A 22,419-nucleotide genomic window follows, 5' to 3' on the forward strand; every position below is an offset into this window, starting at 1 on the left:
AGGTTGTAAAGAATCAATATTTATAAGGAAATATGCTGACCCATGTCCCACATTTCAGTGCATTAACCCTTGAAAATTATTAACCCTTGAAAATACCTTTCTGGACTCAATTCCTCCCTCCCCAAATGCTCCAGAAAGAAGAAATAAATCTTCAAGGAAAATAATAATCTATATTTGATTGACAATCTAAAATTTGACAATTGCATCTAAGTGTCCCAGAACTGTAAGGGAATAATACTCATTAAGAACAAAACTGAAGATGTTTTGAAATGAATGTTTTGATGAAGATATAACCTTGACAATTTGAGGGGAAAAAAATCCATTTTACCAACTAGGAATACGAAGGAGAATGGATGTAAAATTGTTCATTTTTCTTTCAATTACATATTCTCTGCTTGGAAGTGTTTTGGAAGGGACATACTGACAGGTCTACCAACTAGGTCTCAGGATGAACATTGGGCACAGCTACAGAAAATGCTGCTCATTCTGGGACACAACTGCTTCAGTTATAGCATGCACCTGTGAAGTATGTATAAGTATCCTCATCTATTCACCTTCTCTACAGACAGATCAGATGTGAGCTCAATTCTGAATGCAGCCTATAAAAGGAAGAGGAAATGAGTCCAGTGAACTTCCAGCATGTTAAAGTAAGACAAGTTTCTTCCCCTCCAATAAGAACTGAAGGCACAGTTCCACAAGTACAACAGGGAACAAACTGACAACCCACAAAATGGCATTAATCCCTCAAACACCAAGTCCATTATTCACGACAGTATGGTTTCAAGTGGTTACAGAACCCTTTTTGTTGTCTCTTCTCATTCTTGCCAGACAGTGCCATTTACAGGTTAGTGAACTCACAGTGTTTAAGTAAATCGATCAGTGACAACAAAGGGCCAGAGGAATTTGGTGCCTATCTGCTACTGAGAATGTAGAAGAGGGCTTTTTTTTTTTCCTTGCCATAAACTTACTCCTTCAGGGAAACAGCCACATTACAATTTGCACTGACTAGCTCAGGATTAAACCTATACTCAAAGTTACAGTAAAAAGTCTATCATAATATTCAGCAATATCCATGCAGAGTTTAAAATACTACATTTATGCTTTAGGGAATTCTCATTAACATCTTACTGGATATCCTCATTCCAGCTGAATTTACTCTGTTAAAATGAAATCTATAAATCCTTTTAGGGTATATAAAGCATACCAATGTTTTCAATATACAGAAGAAAACCTGGGTTGCTGAAGACCAAACATGTAATTTACACAGATACCTCATTCTACAAATCAAAGAGAAACTCCTGTGGAAAGGAGATACTTACAAATATAGTTGACTTCTAGTTTAGTAAAATTTACAAGGCAAGTTTTCTATAAAATTTTGTGAACAGTAGATTGATTTTATACTTGTTTTTCAAAAGAACGCAAATCAAAGTGTGTGAAAAAGAGGATCTCTTAAGCACTCTTATCTAAATCAAATATACTTACAGATTGCTTAAACATCTGGCTCTGGGTTCTGTCAGCCTCTTTTTTCATCTCACTGAAATTCCATTCGAATTCTGCAAGTTTCAGGCGCAGTGCGCGGCGTTCGACCTCTGCTGTATGAAGTCTTTGTGTAAATTCAAATACTTGCTTCTTCAAGGATGCTATGCTTTTCTGTTAGTAAACAGAAACAAATTCATGTGCTATAAAATGTGTTATTTTAGCAATAAAATCAATCATATTTAATAGCCAAGCAAATCAGACAAAGCTGTCACTTTGTCCTCCATCTCTAAAAGGCACACACAAGTGTAAAAATGTGAACCTATTTCACCTGCTGCTGAGGGTTACTGAAAATTCTGGTTTTTTGGAAGTACTTGTGTTCACATAAGGCCCACAATAATAGACAGATGATGTGAGGAAGAGATTATCCTCTCATTTTGGTGAAAGGGAAGAAGGTTATTTTTACCACTAGATGGAACAGTCAGGAGGAGAAAAAATAGCACATAAAAAAGAAGATCCTTAACATTTAGTTAAAGCCAAAAGCAAGTTTGTCTTTATAAAGCAAATACAACTTCGATAGAACTTTTTTAAAAAACACCATTTTCTTGGATCTCTTCTTTTTTGACAAAGATCTATTCACACCTTAATGGTTACGGATGTTGCAAATAAACTTCTGATTCTCTATACAGTTGACTACAATGTAATGAACTCATAAACAGTTTGAAACAAAATTAATAGTACTATCAAGAGAGCTTCACTGTAACATTCTGTGAACCTAGTGTTTACATGAAACAGCATTATAAATATGCATACCATAATGGGTAGTCTTTCACAGAATCCAGCTTCCACAGCCTGGATGTTTATTTTATGAAGTCCATGAGCCAGCCTCTGTACCAAGGAGTCTTTCTCCAGATAAGTAACTCTCCTGCTGCTGTCTAGCGAAACAGTCTCCATTAGTACAATCAGCTTGTCCATAAGTCTTGCAAAGGAGTTCCTGGCTGCGCTTACAAGTAAGTGTCCAGAAACCCAGGGCTCTGGATCTTTAAGAAACAACAAAATAAAAGAAACATCAAGTAGGTTATTAGTTTTGGGGTTTTTCAGTGGAAAAAAGTAACAACAAACAGCACCTTTAAAATAGTAGTAAATTTCCATTCAAGATTGGAAAATTGAGCTCACAGGAATCTCTCAAGACTGACTCTGGGACAAATTCTGTATTTAGCAATGACCACACTACTCTTATCAACCTTTGGACTGAAGGGTAGGATAAGATTCTAAAGAAAAGGATTAGTTTGTCAAATAATAGTTATCCTGTTCTTTTTATGTTGTCCTCCAATACTCTACTTTCTTAAGTCTTTCTCGGGTGTTGCAGTTTCGTAATTCAGAAAACAAGTGAGACAAATGCAAGCCAGGTCAAGTATGTCAGAAGTGACAGCACATGGTGAATCACTTTATCGCAGTATTTACACCGCAAATTTCTGAGGGTTTCCTGACTCCTCTTCCCTCCCCTCTATAGATGTCTAAATCATTTGCTGTTCAAAATTAGCGAGGCTTGGTACCTTAATGCCATACTATTTATATTCTGAGACAAGAGAATATAATTTACCTTATTTCAAGGCAATTAAAATTTTACAGCTACAATTACTTATTTCCCCACAGGATTTTGGTAATCATCCTTCTCATATAATGGACTTAAGGCCCCAGCACACCCAACATGTCCTGCTTACTGCTAGATTCGTCAGGTCTGTAATTAATAATTGTGTTTAATGTTGATAAATAAAATTGTCAGTGCTCCTTCCACTAATTGGTATTCCAGATAACAGTTAATAGGTTTATTTATGCCTTAATAAAAGTCTTGTAATTTAGTTTTCCCTCTGCTAGGCAGGTCTTAATCTGTCATTACTTGTCTTATGATACTATCAGTGTAAGACGACAAGCATGGAGGAGCTTATTTACATTCAGTAGTACAGCAGATCTCCTGTTGCTGCAGTAAATTAAAATATTTACTTAAGAGTATAAACAGAAAAAAAAATGGCTTTTTTAAGTTAAAGAATTTTTTTTTATACATTTTGAGGATAAGTCAAAGATTCATGACTATTGATATTCTTAGATTATAATTCTCATCATAAATAATTTATCTTTTACACACATGAGATGACATTTATCTGTGAGCAAACAAAAAAGTGCACAGGATAAAGTCAAATACTCTTTTTTTTCAGAGGCATTCTCCTGCTTGGTTTCAAAACACCACCATTTTAATGATTTCAGTACTTACCTGGAGTACCATTTTTGAGTATGTACTCTCCATAATCCCAGCTAAGAGTAAATCTGTCTTTTCTTCATGTCTAAGATAGCACTCTTTCTATTCATCTTTAAAGCTAAAAACTTATCCAGCGTTTTTATCTTGCACTTCAAATAACAAAACATCCTTTGAAATAAATATAATTATTATTCTCATACCTAGAAGAAACTGCCATGGTAATGTTCTTCCTACTTTGGCCAAGGCTCGTCGCTTTTCCTTATGTTGGTTCTCTATTACTGATCATATAAAACTTTCATCATTTTAAGTCTTATCACAGATTATCTTCTCCTACCTGTCTTTCAGTTTCAAAGACCATCTCTTTTCTCCAGTCATTATGCATTCACTAGTTTAAATGTTTAGTCAAATAAACCTAAAATTAAAACTAGAACATTTGTATTGCCTTCCATGTAAGGTGACACCATCTTTTGCCATGTTTTTGGTAAATACCAAAACAAGGACACTGTCAATGAGCTGCTGTCCCTTCAGGTTTTTTTTTAGGATTTCCACCTGGTATCTCAATTTACATGAGATTGTTTGCCTGCCAAAAAACACAGTGTTTCTCCATACGTGCAGTACATAAGATGGCAGGCCCTTTCCCTATGTCTAGAACCTCCAGTTTAACCATATTAAAGTAATAATAATAGTTCAGGCAATTATAGCATTTTGAAATGATCATTTCACTTCATAATCAGGATTCCCATTATTCAGTACAGTTTAGCACCCACAACTTAAGATACTTTCTTGGGATGGGAAATAAAAAAGCAAATCATCACCCCTGCTTATTTATTTGTTTTATGAAGTGCAGTTTGCAGTAAATACACAGAAATATGTTGATGCAAGTTACTGACTGCTTTGAATGATGAAGTGAAAATACAATGCAATTCCACGCAGAACATTATCCATAATCACTGGGAATATACAGTTTAAGTATATACATTTTAAGTACTTGCCCACAAAGGATCAAGGAATTACAATAAAAGCATTAAATGATGTACATTGTGATGTATATAAGAAATCACTAACAAATACAAAAGTATATCACAAAAAGCAATTAATTCTACCTTAAGAAAAATACAATGAAAAGCAACAAATCTGCTTCACTGACAGATGAAGAAAGAATTCTTTACTCTGTTTTGGTGAAATAGAACAATCAGCAGGATGAGTTTAAGAGTACTACAAAGACACTTTCATGCTAAGCTTCAAAAGCTTTGTATAAGTAACAGTTGACAATATTTGTAGTCAAAAAGTTTGACTTTTACTGTCTGTGGTTTATCACAGTACAGATTCTGTTCAAACCTACAAAATTAATCTTACAAAAAAACAAAGCAAAAAAGACCCAATGCTTTAATGAACCTATATTCAAACTGAAGCTAAGAGATCGCTCCAAGACATGCTGGAATAAGAACAAAACCAATGAACATTGTGAAGTGAAATGATCATGAATGTCAAACCAAAATTACTTTTTTAAAAGATAGAAGTTCAAGAAATATGCCTCAAACAACCAGAGCACACAAGCCCAAAAGTTCCAGCGTTATCTGAGTGATGTGGATTTGGCTTCTTTCAACTGCCCCAAATGGTTCCTCAGAACCTAGCCATCTTTAAAAGTAATTTTAAGACAATGAACCATTCCATATCATAGATCTAGATAGCATCTCCTGTGCCTGCTTCTCCTGTGATGTACAGACTAATCTGGAACTGCCATTATTTCAAGCTCTGAATAGAGCAGATGTCTCTCAGATTGCCTATTTAAATTAAATAAAAATTCATAATAATTTAAGTCAGTTTGAAGGTTTAAATCTTATTTCAAATATAACATAAAATAATTTCCTAAGTGTGCAAGCTTTCTTTCAAATGAATTCCTTCATAGCTTTATCACTTCAATACTTCTGGAAATTTCATGCCAAACTTTAAATTATTTATTACTCTTTTTTGAACGAAAAGTTCTTGGGGAGGCTTTTGGAATTCCGTTGCTCATGAGATCAAATAGCACATCAGCAGTTAGGTCTTGAGGTTCTGTGAAAATGACTTGAAATAGAGATAAGCTATGAAAGAATCACTAAACTGACTGTGGCGAAAACACCCTCAGCATGGGTTTTCCTAATTCTTAAAATCAAAACTGTTCTGAGTGCAAAGGTATCAGAGTCCACCAGAAATCTCATATACTTCAATATCAGCAAAATATCATTAGATTGTCACTTCAGCACATCGATGCTGCTGTAAAATTTCTCCTGATTCTTTTTCAATTTGCTGTTTTTACTCAACACAATAGACAGGAACATTTGCAGTATAAACCCCATAAATATTCTGAAACACAGTTCAAGCTTTGTTTTGTAAAGATGTAAATTAAAGTTACTGAAAACAGGATGACCAAAGAGAGCACCTGAAACTGAACTGAAACACTTTTGATTCAATGGCTGACTTCTGGTACCAGGTTACTGTTCAGGCTTCTAGAACATGTCGCATCTCCTCTCTGTTCTGCTGTTTCCCTTTACTCATATAAATTATTGTTCCTTTAATATCCTTTGTTCTGTGACAGATTGTTTGGACTTTGAAACTACCAGGTACCAAAGAACTAAGGATGACAGCAATACAGAGGACCCAAGTGAGATACTGTATCAGTCCTCATTGCAAAGAAATCAAGGAAGACACTTAACAGCTGGGAATCAAGAGGTGACATTTCCAGAGTCTGGCACTAAAATTTTCCATAGGCATAGTAGAGTTCTATACAAGGAGAGCCTAAGAAATTTAGGGAATCTAGACAGAAATCTAATTAAGCATATACATCGGGAACACAGAGACATAAAATAAGGACTACCATACATCACATAAATTGAGAGCATTTTTTTTCTCTTTCAAAAACCACAAGATAGCAAGTAAACCAGATGAAAATAGTATCCATCAAATTCAATTGCTTTCCAGATCTGGAAATTCCAGATTCGTATCATATAAAATACAGTAGGAAATTATTTCCTTCCAGTCAGCAGCAGTAATGTCCCAGGTTGAATATGTCCCAGTTTTAGAGCCTACACTTAAGAAATACAAAAATTAAATAGAAATTATGTAGATTTTCTGTACAGAAAAAAAATAGAATGAACTTCAGTGAAATACTTTTTGATTATTAGAGCAGTGGAACAAGGTGACTAGGAAGTTTTAATAAAAATAATAAAGCTTTTTATATGAAATATAATAGCTTTTTTAGTTTTTAAGAACAGGTTAGCCAAGTATCTATTGGCATGGTGTAGATACCTTTTTCTTATCTCACAACAAACCAGGCGAAACTGTTCATATGCTTTCTAGAAGCACTCTCCAGCCTTCTGTTTTCATGAATCTACATACTGAAATTATAAAGTATCATATCATCAATTAAAGAAAATGAACCCATTCCAACAACACAGCTCTCTATAGAGATTTAATCCAGAATAGTTTCACTAATATCCTAAAAATGGAAATTATGTAAGCGCCCTGATTGTTTCTTTTACCTTCTATTACAAAATATACTTTTAAAATTACCTGTTTTCTTTACAATATCCTGTAATTCAGTGACAGAACTGATTATTGCAGCAAGGAGGTTAGAACTAGTAAACCAGCTGAGTGCTTCAACACAGCGTATTTTTTCCTCTTCACAACCTGTGAAACAGAACTATAGCTAGCAATAAAACCAAGTTAGATAAGGCACACTACTATCTCCAGCTTTTTCAGAAACTGACCTAAACTAAGTATGCAAGACACAAACTAATTATGTTATTGGGACAATTTATTTAAACATGCTTCCAGAACTACTAAAACAGAAAAGTAAATGGATCTTCTAGTTTGGGAAACATTTTTGATACCATTTATCCTTGTAGGGGGAAGCAAGACCAGGTCTGGTAACAGTAAGGGACAGGTAGACTACATCATCTTTAAAGAACATTTAGAAACCTCATACTAATATTTTACCTGAATCAGAAAGCGAACTTTGTGCATTTTTAGTAGGAAATAAATATTAAAATTTATTCATAAAAGAAGAGGAAATATCTTTTAAAAAAGTATGTTGATGGCCAATCAGTTAAGAAAATTTCAAGCTATTTACCACAGAGAAGATGCAGTAGCACCTAGTTCTGAAATCCGCAACACAAACGTAAGGGATATCAAATAGTATGAGATCACGCATGTAGTTGTAACTTTTCTTTCAATGCTTAACAAACTAAGCATTTCCTTTTAAGGGAATCTACATTTGTCAGAATGTCGTTCAATTTGTCTTTACACTCTATTATTAATAACATTACTATTTGTTATTCACTAACTGTGTAACTTAACAAAACACCTATCAAAGAAGAAAACAATGAGCTTACTTGACAGATTACACTTGCCTTTGGATTCTCCTATACAAACTAGAATTCCAATGCCTTCTTTGAAGCCATTTACCCAGGAGAAGAGGGAACTAGAAGACCGGGCTAAAACTTTAAATCTGTTAGCTGCCAAAATTGCAATCACACCTCTTCGGAATACATGAATCAGTCCTCTGAATTTTCTTCCCTTCAGTTTTTCTTCATCTTGATTGTTTTCCTCTACAGCACACAGAGCATGAACAAGGCTCTTAATCTCCTGGTTCACTAATTCATAAACATTGACCTGAGCCTGCAGAAGGTCTCTTTGGGAAGACATAGCAAACCATCGGCCATAGAGAGGATACAGGGCACCTGCCAATAGCGCACAGGCTGCCAGGAGAGATGAATGCTCCTTCTGAACCTGCATTAACACATTTTTCACAGAAGTATTTTCAATGGCCAATTTTTCCGATCTTTTTTCAAGGACATACATTTTTTCCTTGTTTTTCTCTGCTGTTTCTTGGTATTCCTGGGACAAGGGGGAAAACCAAACAAAACCAGAAGAAATATTAATAGAACATATTTTTTAAAGTAACATCTTTTTTACCTAGACAAAAGCTAAAAGTAAATTATTTTTTTCAGAGTCAAGTAACGTATTAAAGGAACAAAAATTATTAGTAATGACTGTCAAAATGTATCTCCTAACAAAGTTACAGAACCATATATATATATAAGTAAATCAATAGTATGAAGAAAATTTACACTTCAACTACAAATAGACTCCAATTTCTGATGATAATCCACTAGTACTATAATAGTCCCCAGAAGAACCAACAGTACTTGGTTGTCCACAATACAGTTTTATCAGTTGGCTTAACAATAAGCAATTACATGCTCCAATTTCAAACAGAACATTGCTCTTTAAAGCAGGAAAGAAAGTTAGTGTAAGGTAGAGGAAAAAAAGAAGGAAGACTCTGGAAGATAAACCTAGACAGATTGGCAGCAGCTGGGAAAGGAGAAGTAAAGGTGATCCCTTAATTACTTTGTAATCAACCCCCTACTTATATATTCACAGATTAATTAGGTCTCATACAGAATTCAGTTTTCAAAAGAACAGTGTAATATTGGTATTTTTATTTTGACTAGTGCCATGACAGATTTTTTCAGCCTGCAGAACATCTTTCATTTTCCTCTGTATGCCCTGAAATAGGGAAAGGGGGAGATTTAGAACAGTAAACCATTGTAGCAAAATGAAGCCAGGGAATGCCAGGACACAGGATACACCAGGCAGACTGCTTGCTTTTGATGCCATGCAGTCCTTGCACAGAAATCAAGACACTATGCTGGACCTCAAGAGACTTAAGACTGGCTTCTCAATGCATGTGAGTCCTCTGTGATTGGAACAACCAGTTAAGGCTCCATTTAAACAGGATTCAGTGGTATAAGGAGATAAAAAAAAAAATTAGGTACTGTTCACAAAGAACCCACAAACTCAAATTAAATGCTCACTCTCCAGTTAGAATACGTGCACACAGTAAGGCAACCATGAATTGAATTACAGGTCCATATGATGGAGGGAAGCAAGGATTATGCTAAATAACAGCTATCCCTCTCAGAGCTAAAAGCAATTTTGTTAAAAATCGGGTGAGGTTACTTATGTTAGCAGTGGCCAAAAAAGAAGGAGTATGGTTTCATCCAGCCACATTCCCATGTGTTTTGTTTGGTACAGGTCCCAGGCAAGCAGTGAGGGGGGCACCCTGGTTTCTTCTCCCTCCTCCATACTGCAAGCACAACAGGGGGAAAGAAATACATAACTATCCCTAGAATGGAAATTTATTTCCATAAAAGATTCCACGCTTCTACAGAGAAATACCCTAGTCAGTTCAGAATGTCTTTGACCAAATAAATTATTTTTTTTATAAGAGGAAGAATTTGTAGTGTTATTAAAATACTTCCAGTGATACAGAAATAGTGTAGATAACAAAGATTTAATTACAAAACACAATTTACAGGCCTCATATGTCACTTCACTACTCTAAAATTAAGTATGAACATGTACAATACTTTCAGTGCTACTGCATTATTTACAGTGTTTGATTTTTACAGAAAAAAAAAAAACTGATAGCATGACTGGAAGGAACTGAAAAGGTAAGTTGAATTTAGAAAACAACTTACGGTTTCTGGCCATCACAGGTGAAAGGCCAATATCCGAGTAAACAAAGTGTGATCCCTACAGGGCTGTTGGGCAGCAATACTCACATTCAGTGCTCTGGCTAATTAAAGCTTATTTTTAAAAAAAGCTTAGTGTTTTTATGCTTATGGTTATATGTAACACGCAAAAGTGAACAAGACAATCTCTGACTACAGAAACGTAAAAGTTTTGTAAGAAAATACACCTTTTTGTTTTTACCAGCTAATAACTGCTTTTGTCTTACCCCACGCTGTTTCTAGAGTTTTCTTCAAAGCTTAAAAGCACAGTTTTTGCAAGGGACATAGAATTCCCTTCCTAAGTGCTGGCAAGCCCGTTTCCTTCGGTGTTTGCACTTTGCAGCACACCTCACTGGGTTGCAAAGCTTGGTGGATTCCAAGAATGCGTAAGAAAAATGCTACTATCAACATTGTTTTATCCTCCTTCTTACTGTGTCCTTGCCTTTTATTCTAGCATGAAAACAGAACTGGAAACTAGAAATATAATGACACTATGACTTCAAAAGGTTTTCCTGTGTTTCAGCTGTTTTATTTTTCTATATATGTACATCTATACATCTAAAAAACCAGTATCAACACCACTGTCCTCCACTTCTTTCCAATGTATTAGTACATGGGCCAGACATCTCTATCAAAGACATCCAGTGGGTCGGGAACAGTATAGTTACTCATACTTCTCCTCCTTTTGCATTGACTGCACTGACTTTTGATACAACTGCAAGATGTCACAGCCTTTAGCTATTCACCTGCCTTGCTATAGAAGAAAAGCTTCCAAACAAACAAAAATAAAAGGCCAATAAGAGAAAACACTTATTTTTCCTCGCTAGAGGACTTTTTCCCTTTCCTATTTGTTGAAACTAATATTTTTAAAGTAGTTACAGGATTTTCCTTTTACAGCATGTCTTTATCAGAACAAAATCCTTCTATTTTAAGTGGTTGCCACAAAAAATGGGGACAGATTAATAGATGTCTACACAATAAACAACAACTAATAAAACTCAGAGGATATTTCCTATGAGACTGTGCACAGTCTGAATAAATAATTTGTGTGAGGCTAAGGAACAGACATAGTAACATTTTCAAAATGGCACAATACCAAATCAAGAGGACTGCACTCCTGCTACATAACGCATTTTAAGCTCCACTGGCTCTCCAAACATGACCACTGACAAATAAAGAGAGGTTTCTATAGAGCACCTTGTTTATTGCTGATCTGTGATAAGGCTACTCTGTGAGTATACACCCTACAGAAAACCAGTGAAACTGCTTTCTGATTACACCATCCACCCGACCTATAGTAACAGACCTGTGAAATAGTACCTATTAACATCCACATATCTTATTTTGGAGCCAGGGCCCCTGAACAATACTAGATGGGAAAAGCAGCAGTGGCAGGTGTCACTGTTACTAAAACCTTCAGATTTTACAACGTTACATTTTAATCATAGAGACCATTCTGAAAAGCCCTCTCTAAGTTCTAAGAAACAGCACCACTAATTTCCAAGACACGTTACTCATACTGCTGTGCAGTTAGAGCTGTCAGTTAATTCCTGAAAGTCTGAGCTGAGTCTTCAGTTTGCCTTCATAAATGAACCAACAACTGGAAAAACTTAAGAAGTCTCAAACCAGGAGCTCTGAAGAAAAAACATGTAGGAGGAGGCATGCAACACTGGTTGAAGACAAAGCTACAAACAAAAGGGTGTATCCTATGATGTACCATTAGCTGGATGCAGGACAGCAAAAACCACTCATCTTCCCTTTACAGAAAGGAACCAAGACCAACAAGAGATTATTTCATTAAACTGCTTGTAATTAACACTCAGATCTTTGAATGGAAAATACAGCAAATTGCTACAGTTTCCTTGTAGTGCTAGAATAAATGTCCTAGAGTGATGAGACTCACAGTTCTACAATGAAATACAGAATACTGGCAAATTATATTCCACTTGCACCAATTATATGTTTCCTATAAAATTTAATGAATAAAGGCTGCTACAATAATTAAATCTAAATATTGCATACTGTATATTTATGTAAACACTGTCCGGTAGTATCTAAAAGACCCTTTGAAGAAATTCTGTAACTCGTGGCATGTTTTCCCCTGTTTCCTATGGAAATAAGAATACAACATTAGTCTGTCTGCGTATCTCTGATCCAACGCAGCAGTGATCTTCCAGACAAATACTGCTCACAGGCTCAAAACACAATAGGTAAAAGACAGCCCAGTCTTCTGAAAAACAAGCAATCAGGATCAGGAGAGCCCTAACAGCAAAGACCTATGGACCCCATAAAAGGAAAGGCTTAATCTGGTACTTGCAGATCCAAAAGCGGTCACAAAATAGAAATCAGAAGAAATTAAGACTGTCTTTCTCCCAGATTGACACTGAATGGTAAGAAAGGCTAACTGAAATATGGCATGGAAAAAAGATCAAAGTTTTGTTGAATCATCTAAGTGTATGCAGACATTATACTGCCTAGATTACACTACCAGTTCGTACTCCAACACTTCATAACCTGTGTTAGAAAACACACCCAGATGTTTCTAAGGGAAAGCATTTCCCTTTTAGAAACCGAGTAGTACTGTCCAGCAAGGTGACAGATAAAGTCTTTTCCAGAAGACATGCCTAATGCATGCTCCACAAAAGAGTCATGTTTTCAGTATACACTCTGCTTGCTGTCTGCACAACTCGGCTAAGAAAACTAGCAGGTTTAGCGCCATTATAAACTGCACAGCACCTGTTCTCCACAATATGCTCCAGTTGTGGAGATGACCTTTATGCAGCATCTATAGGAGGCAGAAATCTATATTGTGTAACTCCACTTTTTCTATAAGAAGGAAAAGTAATTTTTAAAATTAAAATTTAGCTTTCTCATTCATCATTCTTTTTGTTATCAATGATTTCATTAGGTGAAACTACAGGATGTTCAGGAATGTATTATGTCTGGATGCCACTTACTCCACACAAGGATGTTTTTAGCATTGCCAATAATGTGAAATGTAAATATCAAGCAAAAAATATAACCAGATTAACTAGTTCGAGAAATTATTACAATTTTTTCTGTCTAAAGAATACTTCATAAATACATTTTTTGGAGTGTAAAGACTTCCAAGTACATAATCTGAGTCAAATACAGCATTCTTCTGATGAAGTAAGTTTCAGATGGCAGTCATAAATAACAAAGAATATCTTATTTCCTCTATTTCACAACACTTTTACCTGAAACACATGTAAAGGAATGTGACCATAAAGACAGTGACTTGCGGTTGTAGAATACCAGTGAAAAATTTTAGATTGCAAATAAATTTTCTAACAATCACTGACAACGGTTTTACACTTTTGAACCACTGGTCACTGTAGTATCTGTATAATGAAGTCCTTTAATAATGTTGAAATCTACCATGTAACTGCTAATTGGTTCTTAGGGTCAGAATGTACATACCTAAATTTATCTCCACCACATTATCGTTACTCTACAGAGTCTTTGCAAAGCATGACACTGAAAAAGTAACTGCTGCCCTAAGTCTTACAGCTTTAACATTTTCAAAAAAAATACTAGCAGCTGCTAGACCAAATTAAGCAATTCATTTCTGGAAAATTTTTACAAAGTCATTTATTTATAATAAGCGAAGTTAATACTGGCACAGTGATTTGGGTTTTTTGGTTTTGATATTTTAAACATATATTAAAATTCCCAAAGAACCTTAAACTGGGTAGGAGCTTAAACTATTGAAATAATCCATTAAATATTTACAAGAGGAAAACAAAAAAAAAACCCCAAAAAAATCTGTTCACAGCACCATACCTGTGCCTTTGCATGAACTTCCCCAAGGAGACCAGAGTACTGCTGTTCCAGATACCTATTTTGTTTCTGCCAGCAGCTTTCCTGTGCTTTCATCTGTTCAGCCATTTTGTTAAAAGCATCTTCCTGGCTCTGCTGAAGCTCCTTCATAGCATCAGACTTGTTCTTACAAGCATATTCTAGGTGAGATATCTGTGTGACAAGCATTTAGAAATTCTTTTACCTCTCAAAACACCTTTTTACTTTAATTGTACATATTAATTTAAGCACAAACTATTCCAGCATAAAAATCTAAATCATGATTTCTTCAACATATTTGTTAAAATTAAGTAAAAGCTTTTCACAACAGATTACTTCAACCTTGCAACAAAAATGAGACATATTTTGGAATAATGAATTTTCCTTGGTTTCAGTTTTGCCATCCTTAACACCACCTTGCAGATATCTGTTGCCTTCTTTTTGGAAACCTGAACTAGGCACTTCCCATATTTTTTTAGAACAAGCACATTAAATCTTGTGCTGTTAAATCAAGTGAATCAGTGCTTTAGCAGATTGCAAGGACTGCAAGTAATAATGAAAAAACAGCCCTTAATTTTGTTTTACTGGAAAGCCAAGACATTCCATATATTATTAAGTTTTAAAATAATTTCAGGAAATTTCAGTGTACAGAACATTTTTCTCACAAGTAGCTCACTAGTTTATGATGTGTTCTCGACAAACACGAAGGCATTCACTTTGTGGTTTAACTCTGCAGCTCCCATGCAAACTAAATGGAGTAATGAATCAAGCCAACAATGACCTCTAAATACAAGTGCCTACACTTTGTTACTAGAAAATACCAGCAACATAACTTCCAAATAGATCACATAAAACTGCTGGAGAAAAATTTTGCTCTCAGAAAGCAGGCAGAACACAGGTAACAATACCACCCCAAATCCCTGAAAAGCTGGTAAGTACATGAAAAGAGCCCTAGAGACCTCACAATCAATCTCAATTACCACACTAAATTAAAAAGCAAGAAACAAAACCCCACAATTCCCCCAAACATTGCCAATGATGTTCACTCCCTTCCCTTCTATTCCTTTTTCTCCTCTACTTCAAAAGGAAAATATAAATGTACATCCAATCTGCATAATCCAGATTTTATACTACCCCTCTTTAGTAATTTCCATTGACTCCTGGGTTAGTTACTAAATGATGGGCAGAGTCAAAATGATTCACTGTGATCTGCCCTGTCTCTTACTTGGACCAGAATGATCAGAATTCCAGCAGATGAGGAATGTCCAAAAGATGTTTTCCCTTCCTGTGCCTAAAGAATCAAATGTCAGGGCAGCCAGGATCTGGGGTCACTCTACTAGACTGCAGGACTGGCTCTATCAGTGGGGCTAGAACATGAACCGAAATCCTAAAGAGTGGGACATGTTAAGCCTGTGGAGCAGCTTAAATTAATTAAAAAGAGGTCTCTTTTTTCCTAAAAATGCAGGGATTTCTGGGGAGAAAGGCCACATAAACTTACTCACATTAAAATCAATTCAGAAAAGCACAGCTCCTCTCAAACAAATATTGACATGTTTTATAAAAATAAGTAATTTTTAGTTGTATTTCTGACTATAAATTTCATAATCCGAAACTTACAGTTAAACCAAAAAACACACTGGTATTCTTTCAGATAGTACCTCTGAATCATAAACATGTAATTTAAAGATGACGTTCCTGGAGTAAGTGCATTTTGTTTCTGTTTTATGCTAAAATAAAGACTTGCTTTATTAGTGTAAATGACTAAATTCTTTGAATTGCTTCATCAGTAAGATTAATTTATTTTCTTTTAATTAGGTCCCTGTGGCTAATATTGGCTAGTACTATTAGCATGTCCTGCACAGAAAGTGGAGCTTAGAGACTTCATACAGACTTCAGTCACATTTACATGCCCACAGCAATGGCATCAAACTGAGTTGTAGACAAGCCATAATTAATGGTATTGAATTATTAACATCCAAATTCTTTTTGAAATAAGATGAATGTCAGTCCTTTTTAATGATACTGTGATGTGGACAAATGTCACTGAATTTAATAGAGTTAGCTGGTGCCTAAGGACACTTACCTTCTCATTAGCCCTGCTGAGGTCTAAGATCAGGGCATCAACATTCTCCTCCAAGACTGCACAAAGCTCAGACCAAGAGAATCTATCTAGGATGCCTTCCGGTTGTTTTATAAGCACACAGCCTGCTACCAAATGCTGGTATAAGTTATGGAGGAAGGTTAGCTTCTCCTGAGACAAAAAGAAAAATTAGCTGTTGTATCTGAACAGTGTTAGAATCCAAAGAGATGCATCATATATGTACAGTAATGCGAGCTGCACACAGCTTAAAAAAACCACAAGGCTCATTCCCAAACCTTTACAGACTCCTCAATTTCTTGTTAATATTTGCAGTCATACAGATTAAAGCCACAGTAAGACAACAGTTTTTGTAAAATTTACCTAATTAGACTAAGTATATAGAGAAAGCCCAATCCTGCAGTGGTCACAACCATGACCTGGTACAGATAAAAATCTCCATGCTATTAGCAGATGCAATTTATTCATTAACATTAACACTTTTCAGGTATATTGAAATTGTGCCTACTTCCAATATCTGCATAACATGCAGAACATTGATTGGCTAGCAGCGCAACACACTTTATGCAACTGTGACTCTGAAGTTTTTAAAAATTATTTTTGCATGGATTATGTATGACTAAATAGCTACACAAAATGGGCATATAGCTTCATCAGTCAAATTCTGCAAGCTGTGCCTTATTCATTTACACTTAGCAGTGTAACAAATTGATGCAAATTATGAATAAACTTTAGCAACAATAGCATGCAACAGAAATTCCAGCCTTCATCCTTTTAGTACATACATGCAACTTAGCAACTTTAAGGTAATAACAGAAAGCCATGAGAAACAGAGCCTTTATTCAAAGTCAGTAAACCATTGTAAAGGTTCCCATTGCTTTCCAGGGGCCTTGGATGAGACTTTACATTAAGAAATTGTGGATGACCGAGATGAGGAAGTATGGTTTTTCTGAGCCCCTTGCATTATACTTAGATGCATTTTCTCATTATTATTTCATGTATTTTAGGCAATAAAAAACCTCCAGTTTAGTTTAGTTTAACTTTGTTTCTAACAGATCTCATAGTTCCCCACAGAAAATCCAGTGTACCACCATCATTACATTTTTGCCTGAACTGTGATAAACCAAGGATGATAATTATCCACTTGGTGTGAAAAAAGGGATCCCAAGACCCAAAATCAATTCACACATGCTGAATGCAACCACAGTGTTGTAGGCATGCTGACTTTACGATACAGCCAGGCTTCTAGTTTCCTTCACTTTAATCATTATCTGATGTGTATAACAATTCCAGCTGCTTCATGTGGACACTATTTAAATACCAGACTGTAAAAGAGGTGGAAAGAATGTTTCCTTTTAACTCAGTTGGCATCTGTGTCCAAATTTGTGGAAGTAATGAGCTCAATATGCACAGTAACTATGATAAAGTATATAATTTCTATTGCTAGTAGAGAACTGCTTTTTTTTTTGGGGGGGGGGGGAAGCAACAAAATTGACATCTGTAAACAAATATACAGAAAAAGATAATAGTTCTGAAGTAAGACTTTGTGAAGCAATTCCCACATATAGCACAGCACAATAAGCTAACAGCTAAGAAATAATTCTAGGTTTTGTGGCACACAGGCAAAACTACTTCAATTCCACAATTGCTACCAATTGCTATGTGAATCAGTAATTAATAACACATGATGATGATGCTCTTGACATGTTCCAATTGTGAAACACTTTTAACTTCCAATTTGAAATAAAGAAATAATTGTTCATCATGCATAGCTCTTTAAATAAATTCAGGTGTTCAAAAATTCAAAGCACTGGAAGGGTTAAGCTATTAGTTCTGATATAGAAGGAAGGAGAACCAATATTCCCTGAGATCCTGTAGATATTAAATACATATTTCAAAATACATATCTTAAAATCATATTTTGGGGACAAATCTGTTAAGACTACAAGTAACCATCTGATGTATGTAAATGTATAAAGTTGAGATTAAATAAAGACTCTTTTTGACAGTCATCTTGTCTCTGGTAATACCTCCATATCCTTCTGGTAAGCCCTGGTAAGCTTCTGGATTTCATTTTCAGATTCTGTGGCACGTGCTTTCTCCTTCTCCCAGCATTGTTGTACATTCTGTAGTTCCATTTTTAAAGCTCCTATTAAAGTCTCTCTGTCTGTACACTTAGCATGCAGCTGATTTAACTCTTTATTGGCATCTGTCAGGTTATCCTGAGCTTCCTGCAAAACAGCGGCATGGAACAGAGAGGCTGGTAAGAATTTTGCTCTATAAAATGTTACCTTAGTCCAGTGCTCAGCATCTGAGGAAGTAAGCAGTCACATAGCCACACATGTTCCAAAGACTCCAGGCTAAGCTGACTGTATCTTTTAATAACAGAATTTCAAAATTGACAATGGTCCCTCTCCGCAGCTTGTAACTAGACAGCATGAGAAACCCACCTCTGTGAGCAAAAAGCTCCATGATACAGTGATCTTCGGAATCCCTTCTACCCCCACAACTGAGATGTTGAATGCATGGACACAAGTCACCCTCTACAGAGAGGAGAGCTCTCATAGCTACTGAAAAGGTACATCATTTTCATAAGTAAATCTCTGATCTGTTACAGCTGAGTTGGTAGGCAACACAGAGAGCTGTTGTTACCCAATGTGTTCTTTATCTACATGATAAAAAAAAAATGTGATGACTCTCTTTGGAGGTTTGACCATGGGAAGAAACTAACAAAAATGGTCATAAATAGAATCATTATGCTACCTGTACAAAATCTCACAAGGTAAGTAAAGCACTTAATACACTACACCTTTTCAGCCAAAATATTGCTGAGAGGGTGAGAACAGAAACACGTGCTTTCCTTTCCTACAAGCACTGGACTTCCAGCACTGCTAAAGTTTGCTAAAGGTCAAACTGAAAGCATTGTTTATTTCTCATAAAATCATAGCTGCTTAGATAGGAAATATAATAGGAAAGATACTCCCAAATTCATCAGGCAACGTCAACTTCTTCTCAATGAAAATATTAAAAGATAAAAGTAATGTTAAATTTCTAACACAAATATTTTGAGACTGGACCTAGTTTTCACTCACATAGGCAATTTTATTACCAAAATTTTAAAGAGGTCAGAAACCGGCATATTGCATAAAAACCAGCACCTTCCCTGTGCAGCAAACTCAGTTTTTGCATGAAGAAGTATCCGTTACAATGGCTTGCCAAATTTTTAGGTATCTTACAAAGGTGCTGCAATGGAAACAGAAGTCTTAAGTCTTCTGAGCATAAATTAGTAAAGAAAGTTCAGATCAGATGACAGATCATGTGCAAGCATCAATTAATATGGAGACTCTGTGAGTGCTGCAGACTTATCTGTGACTAAACTAAAGTGACAAAGCAGCATATCCCCAGCAAAAGAATCTGAGAAACACTGGGAGTAGAGACATTCTATTCTGGCAATAATGTAATACACTGCCATTGGGGAGATAAAGTTTAACCATGACCTCAGGACTTCCTCACTCCCTTGGCCACCAATGTAACCAGACAGGATGTTACAAAAGTGGTGTGTCAGCCAAAAACAGAGATAAAAATATTCTTGTTCAGAAACTAAAGAAAAGGCTTCTCAAGTGTTTTTATCAGCTCCCAGGTAGATTTTAGTCTTAAGAAATTCTGCACTGCACCTTGCACAACTGTTAAGGCAGACCTGACGCTTCAAACTTGCATTAACTTTGATAAACACAAAAAAAAATTAACAAAAGAAAGGTCACCTTTACTAAAATGTGCTATCATATGAACAGTGATAAATTCTCTTCTCCTTGACAAAAAGTTAAGAGAAAAAAACTACCAATGCTGGTTTTAATATAAAACAAAATTTTGCAAATTGATAAATCTATTTTAATTATTTCAAAAGACCAATCATTGAAATCAGCAGTCAGGTAGCCTAAGGTGGTAACCAGAATAAAGCAGTATGGCTTCATACAAGTGTGCAAGGTAAACTAGTCTGCTCAACAGAATACAACGATACAGAGACTTACTCTGATAAGAAAAAAAAAAAAAAAAGATACCTTTAAATCCAGAAAGACACTTTTTGCAGAACTATAAAATTTTATGTTAAGTTCATGAAACCATACCTTAAGGTCTTGACTTAAAGCACACATTTTTTCTTTGGATATCTCAAGTTCTTTTGTCATCTCTTCACACAAAGCCTTCGTTTTCCCAAGCTATGAAAAATACAGAGGTCAGGCAGGCTTTTACAGAAAGGCTACATAATCACTTGAATATACACAAAGAATATTCTATATAAATGTAGAAGAAATAATTGTTTTCAATTCCTTTGACAATATTTATACTCCATATAATCTAAATAATGTGCCATTACAAAATAACTCTTTTATAATGATTTAAGATAAATAGCAGTAGCAGAATCCCAAACTGAGTCCACTACTAACTTTCCCATTAACTCTCAAAATAACACAGACTGAAATGCATTTGAAAATGTAAATGAATTCAGACTATGATCTGGGAAGTAGTCTGAGCAAACAAGTTTTCAAAGTCAGTGGCCATGTGCAGAAATCATCCAGCTGTGAGCATGGTCTCTACATTTTACTGAGCGCTGGACAGTACACACATACCCTAAAAAAGCAGCAATACTCCTGAGAGGTATGGCAACTACTGAACGCGTTTTGGTGCTACATGCAACCACCTTAGAGCTAGCTCATGACTATAATGTGTGCTAGCTTCACTTTCCACTTTCAAAGAAAGATAACACACCATTATAATCTGTATCTTTGGTTAGCTGATGATTAGGTTAGCAAGACAAATGTCTGAAAGAAAGTATCGAATAAACATGTATTATAGTGCAGGTTACTGCCAGCACTTCAGTATTAAGAAGCAACTCACAAGTAAAATATCCCATTTACAAGTTACTTTGAAAATTGTATTTTTGTTTGATCTCATATCAGGAGACCTGGCAGCACTCTCACAAATAATTACAGTAAAATACAGAATGCTATTTCCAGTCTTTTTCTTGGTTTACTAGCCTTTTCTCTCTCCCCAAACATATTCTAGCCTCTGCACTACACAGAAAGTCACAAGCTTTTCTGTGAAAAGCAAAACACTTAGACACCTTTCAGACACACTAATGAACTAGATTGTTTAATATTTAACACAGTAAGTTAAAAGTGACACATCAAGTTTAGCAGGGTATTTCACATATACATACAGGTGTACCCGCACATTAGTATCTTCATCAATATGCAGGGTATTGTTGAAAATCTCTCTATAAACAGAACCACTACATAATTACTCAAAACTAAACCCTTACTGCTGTGTATTAAAAAATCGTGTTTTTACTGCACAGTGCCCTTCATATTCCTTTGTGCATTACTGTATTATTAAAAAGTTTCATTACTAAACATATCTATTATATAAAAAGCCAAAAGCAGTATTATCTATGGGGGCAGGGGTAATCAAGAAGGACAGAGCACTGCCCTTTCTGTGCACCATGAAGGTGCTCAGTGATCTCTGGCTCCATATGACAACTTCAGGGTCAGTCACACACAGTCCTACTGGGAAGTCTTGTGGCAGGTCATCTGTTGGTCCTGCTCTGCTTGCGATTTATTTTCCTTGACAGTTCATTCTTCTTTCTGTCAGAATACTCTCTTTGCTTTCTTAGCAGCCACCCCCTTGGTCTCCCCACTGCTGTCTCTGGCACAGTTTCACAACAAAGCACATCACTAAGCCAAAGCCTGCTGAGTCGACTTTTCAACTGTGCTGCCTATCACGTGACATCCCTCCTCCCAAATAACAATTCACTGTGGGTAATATGTTCCTAGTTACTCTTCAGCTTCCAGACTTGGGTCTCAGAAGAGTTTCATAATGACTATACACATCAGTTCTCTTACCTCACTGGGAGAGACATAACAGTGCTTGCTGTTTACAGGAGTATAATTGTTTCCATGGTCACTTATTTTTGTGCCCGTTGAACAAACTCAAAAGGTCTTGTGGGAGACCATTCTTTTCCCAATAAAAGAGGCAAACTGACATACTTTTCTTCCATTTTTTTGTTTTGGTTTGGGTTTTTTGTTTTATGTTTTTATCTTTTTGTATGTTGTGACTAGCTAGACTATGCATTTGTCATAGCAAAAGATAAAAACTAGGAATCAAAAAACAGTATTGGCATTGTTAAAATCTTATCACACCTTGCCTTTCTGTATTGC

At 35.7% G+C, this 22,419-nt stretch overlaps 1 protein-coding gene across 1 annotated transcript in view; it reads right to left on the bottom strand.

The window, feature by feature from the left end:
- Nucleotides 1–22,419, bottom strand: part of CCDC171 (coiled-coil domain containing 171) — a 149,081-nt gene that overhangs the window by 75,816 nt on the left and 50,846 nt on the right. Inside the window, 8 exon segments of the mRNA XM_055790981.1 lie at nt 1,483–1,650; nt 2,290–2,516; nt 7,286–7,402; nt 8,107–8,611; nt 14,095–14,283; nt 16,193–16,360; nt 18,238–18,438; nt 20,332–20,421. Coding sequence (XP_055646956.1) covers nt 1,483–1,650; nt 2,290–2,516; nt 7,286–7,402; nt 8,107–8,611; nt 14,095–14,283; nt 16,193–16,360; nt 18,238–18,438; nt 20,332–20,421 — 1,665 coding nt within the window.

The sequence above is a fragment of the Falco peregrinus genome, chromosome Z (genome assembly GCF_023634155.1).
Source record: "Falco peregrinus isolate bFalPer1 chromosome Z, bFalPer1.pri, whole genome shotgun sequence".
NCBI classification, from domain to species: domain Eukaryota; kingdom Metazoa; phylum Chordata; class Aves; order Falconiformes; family Falconidae; genus Falco; species Falco peregrinus.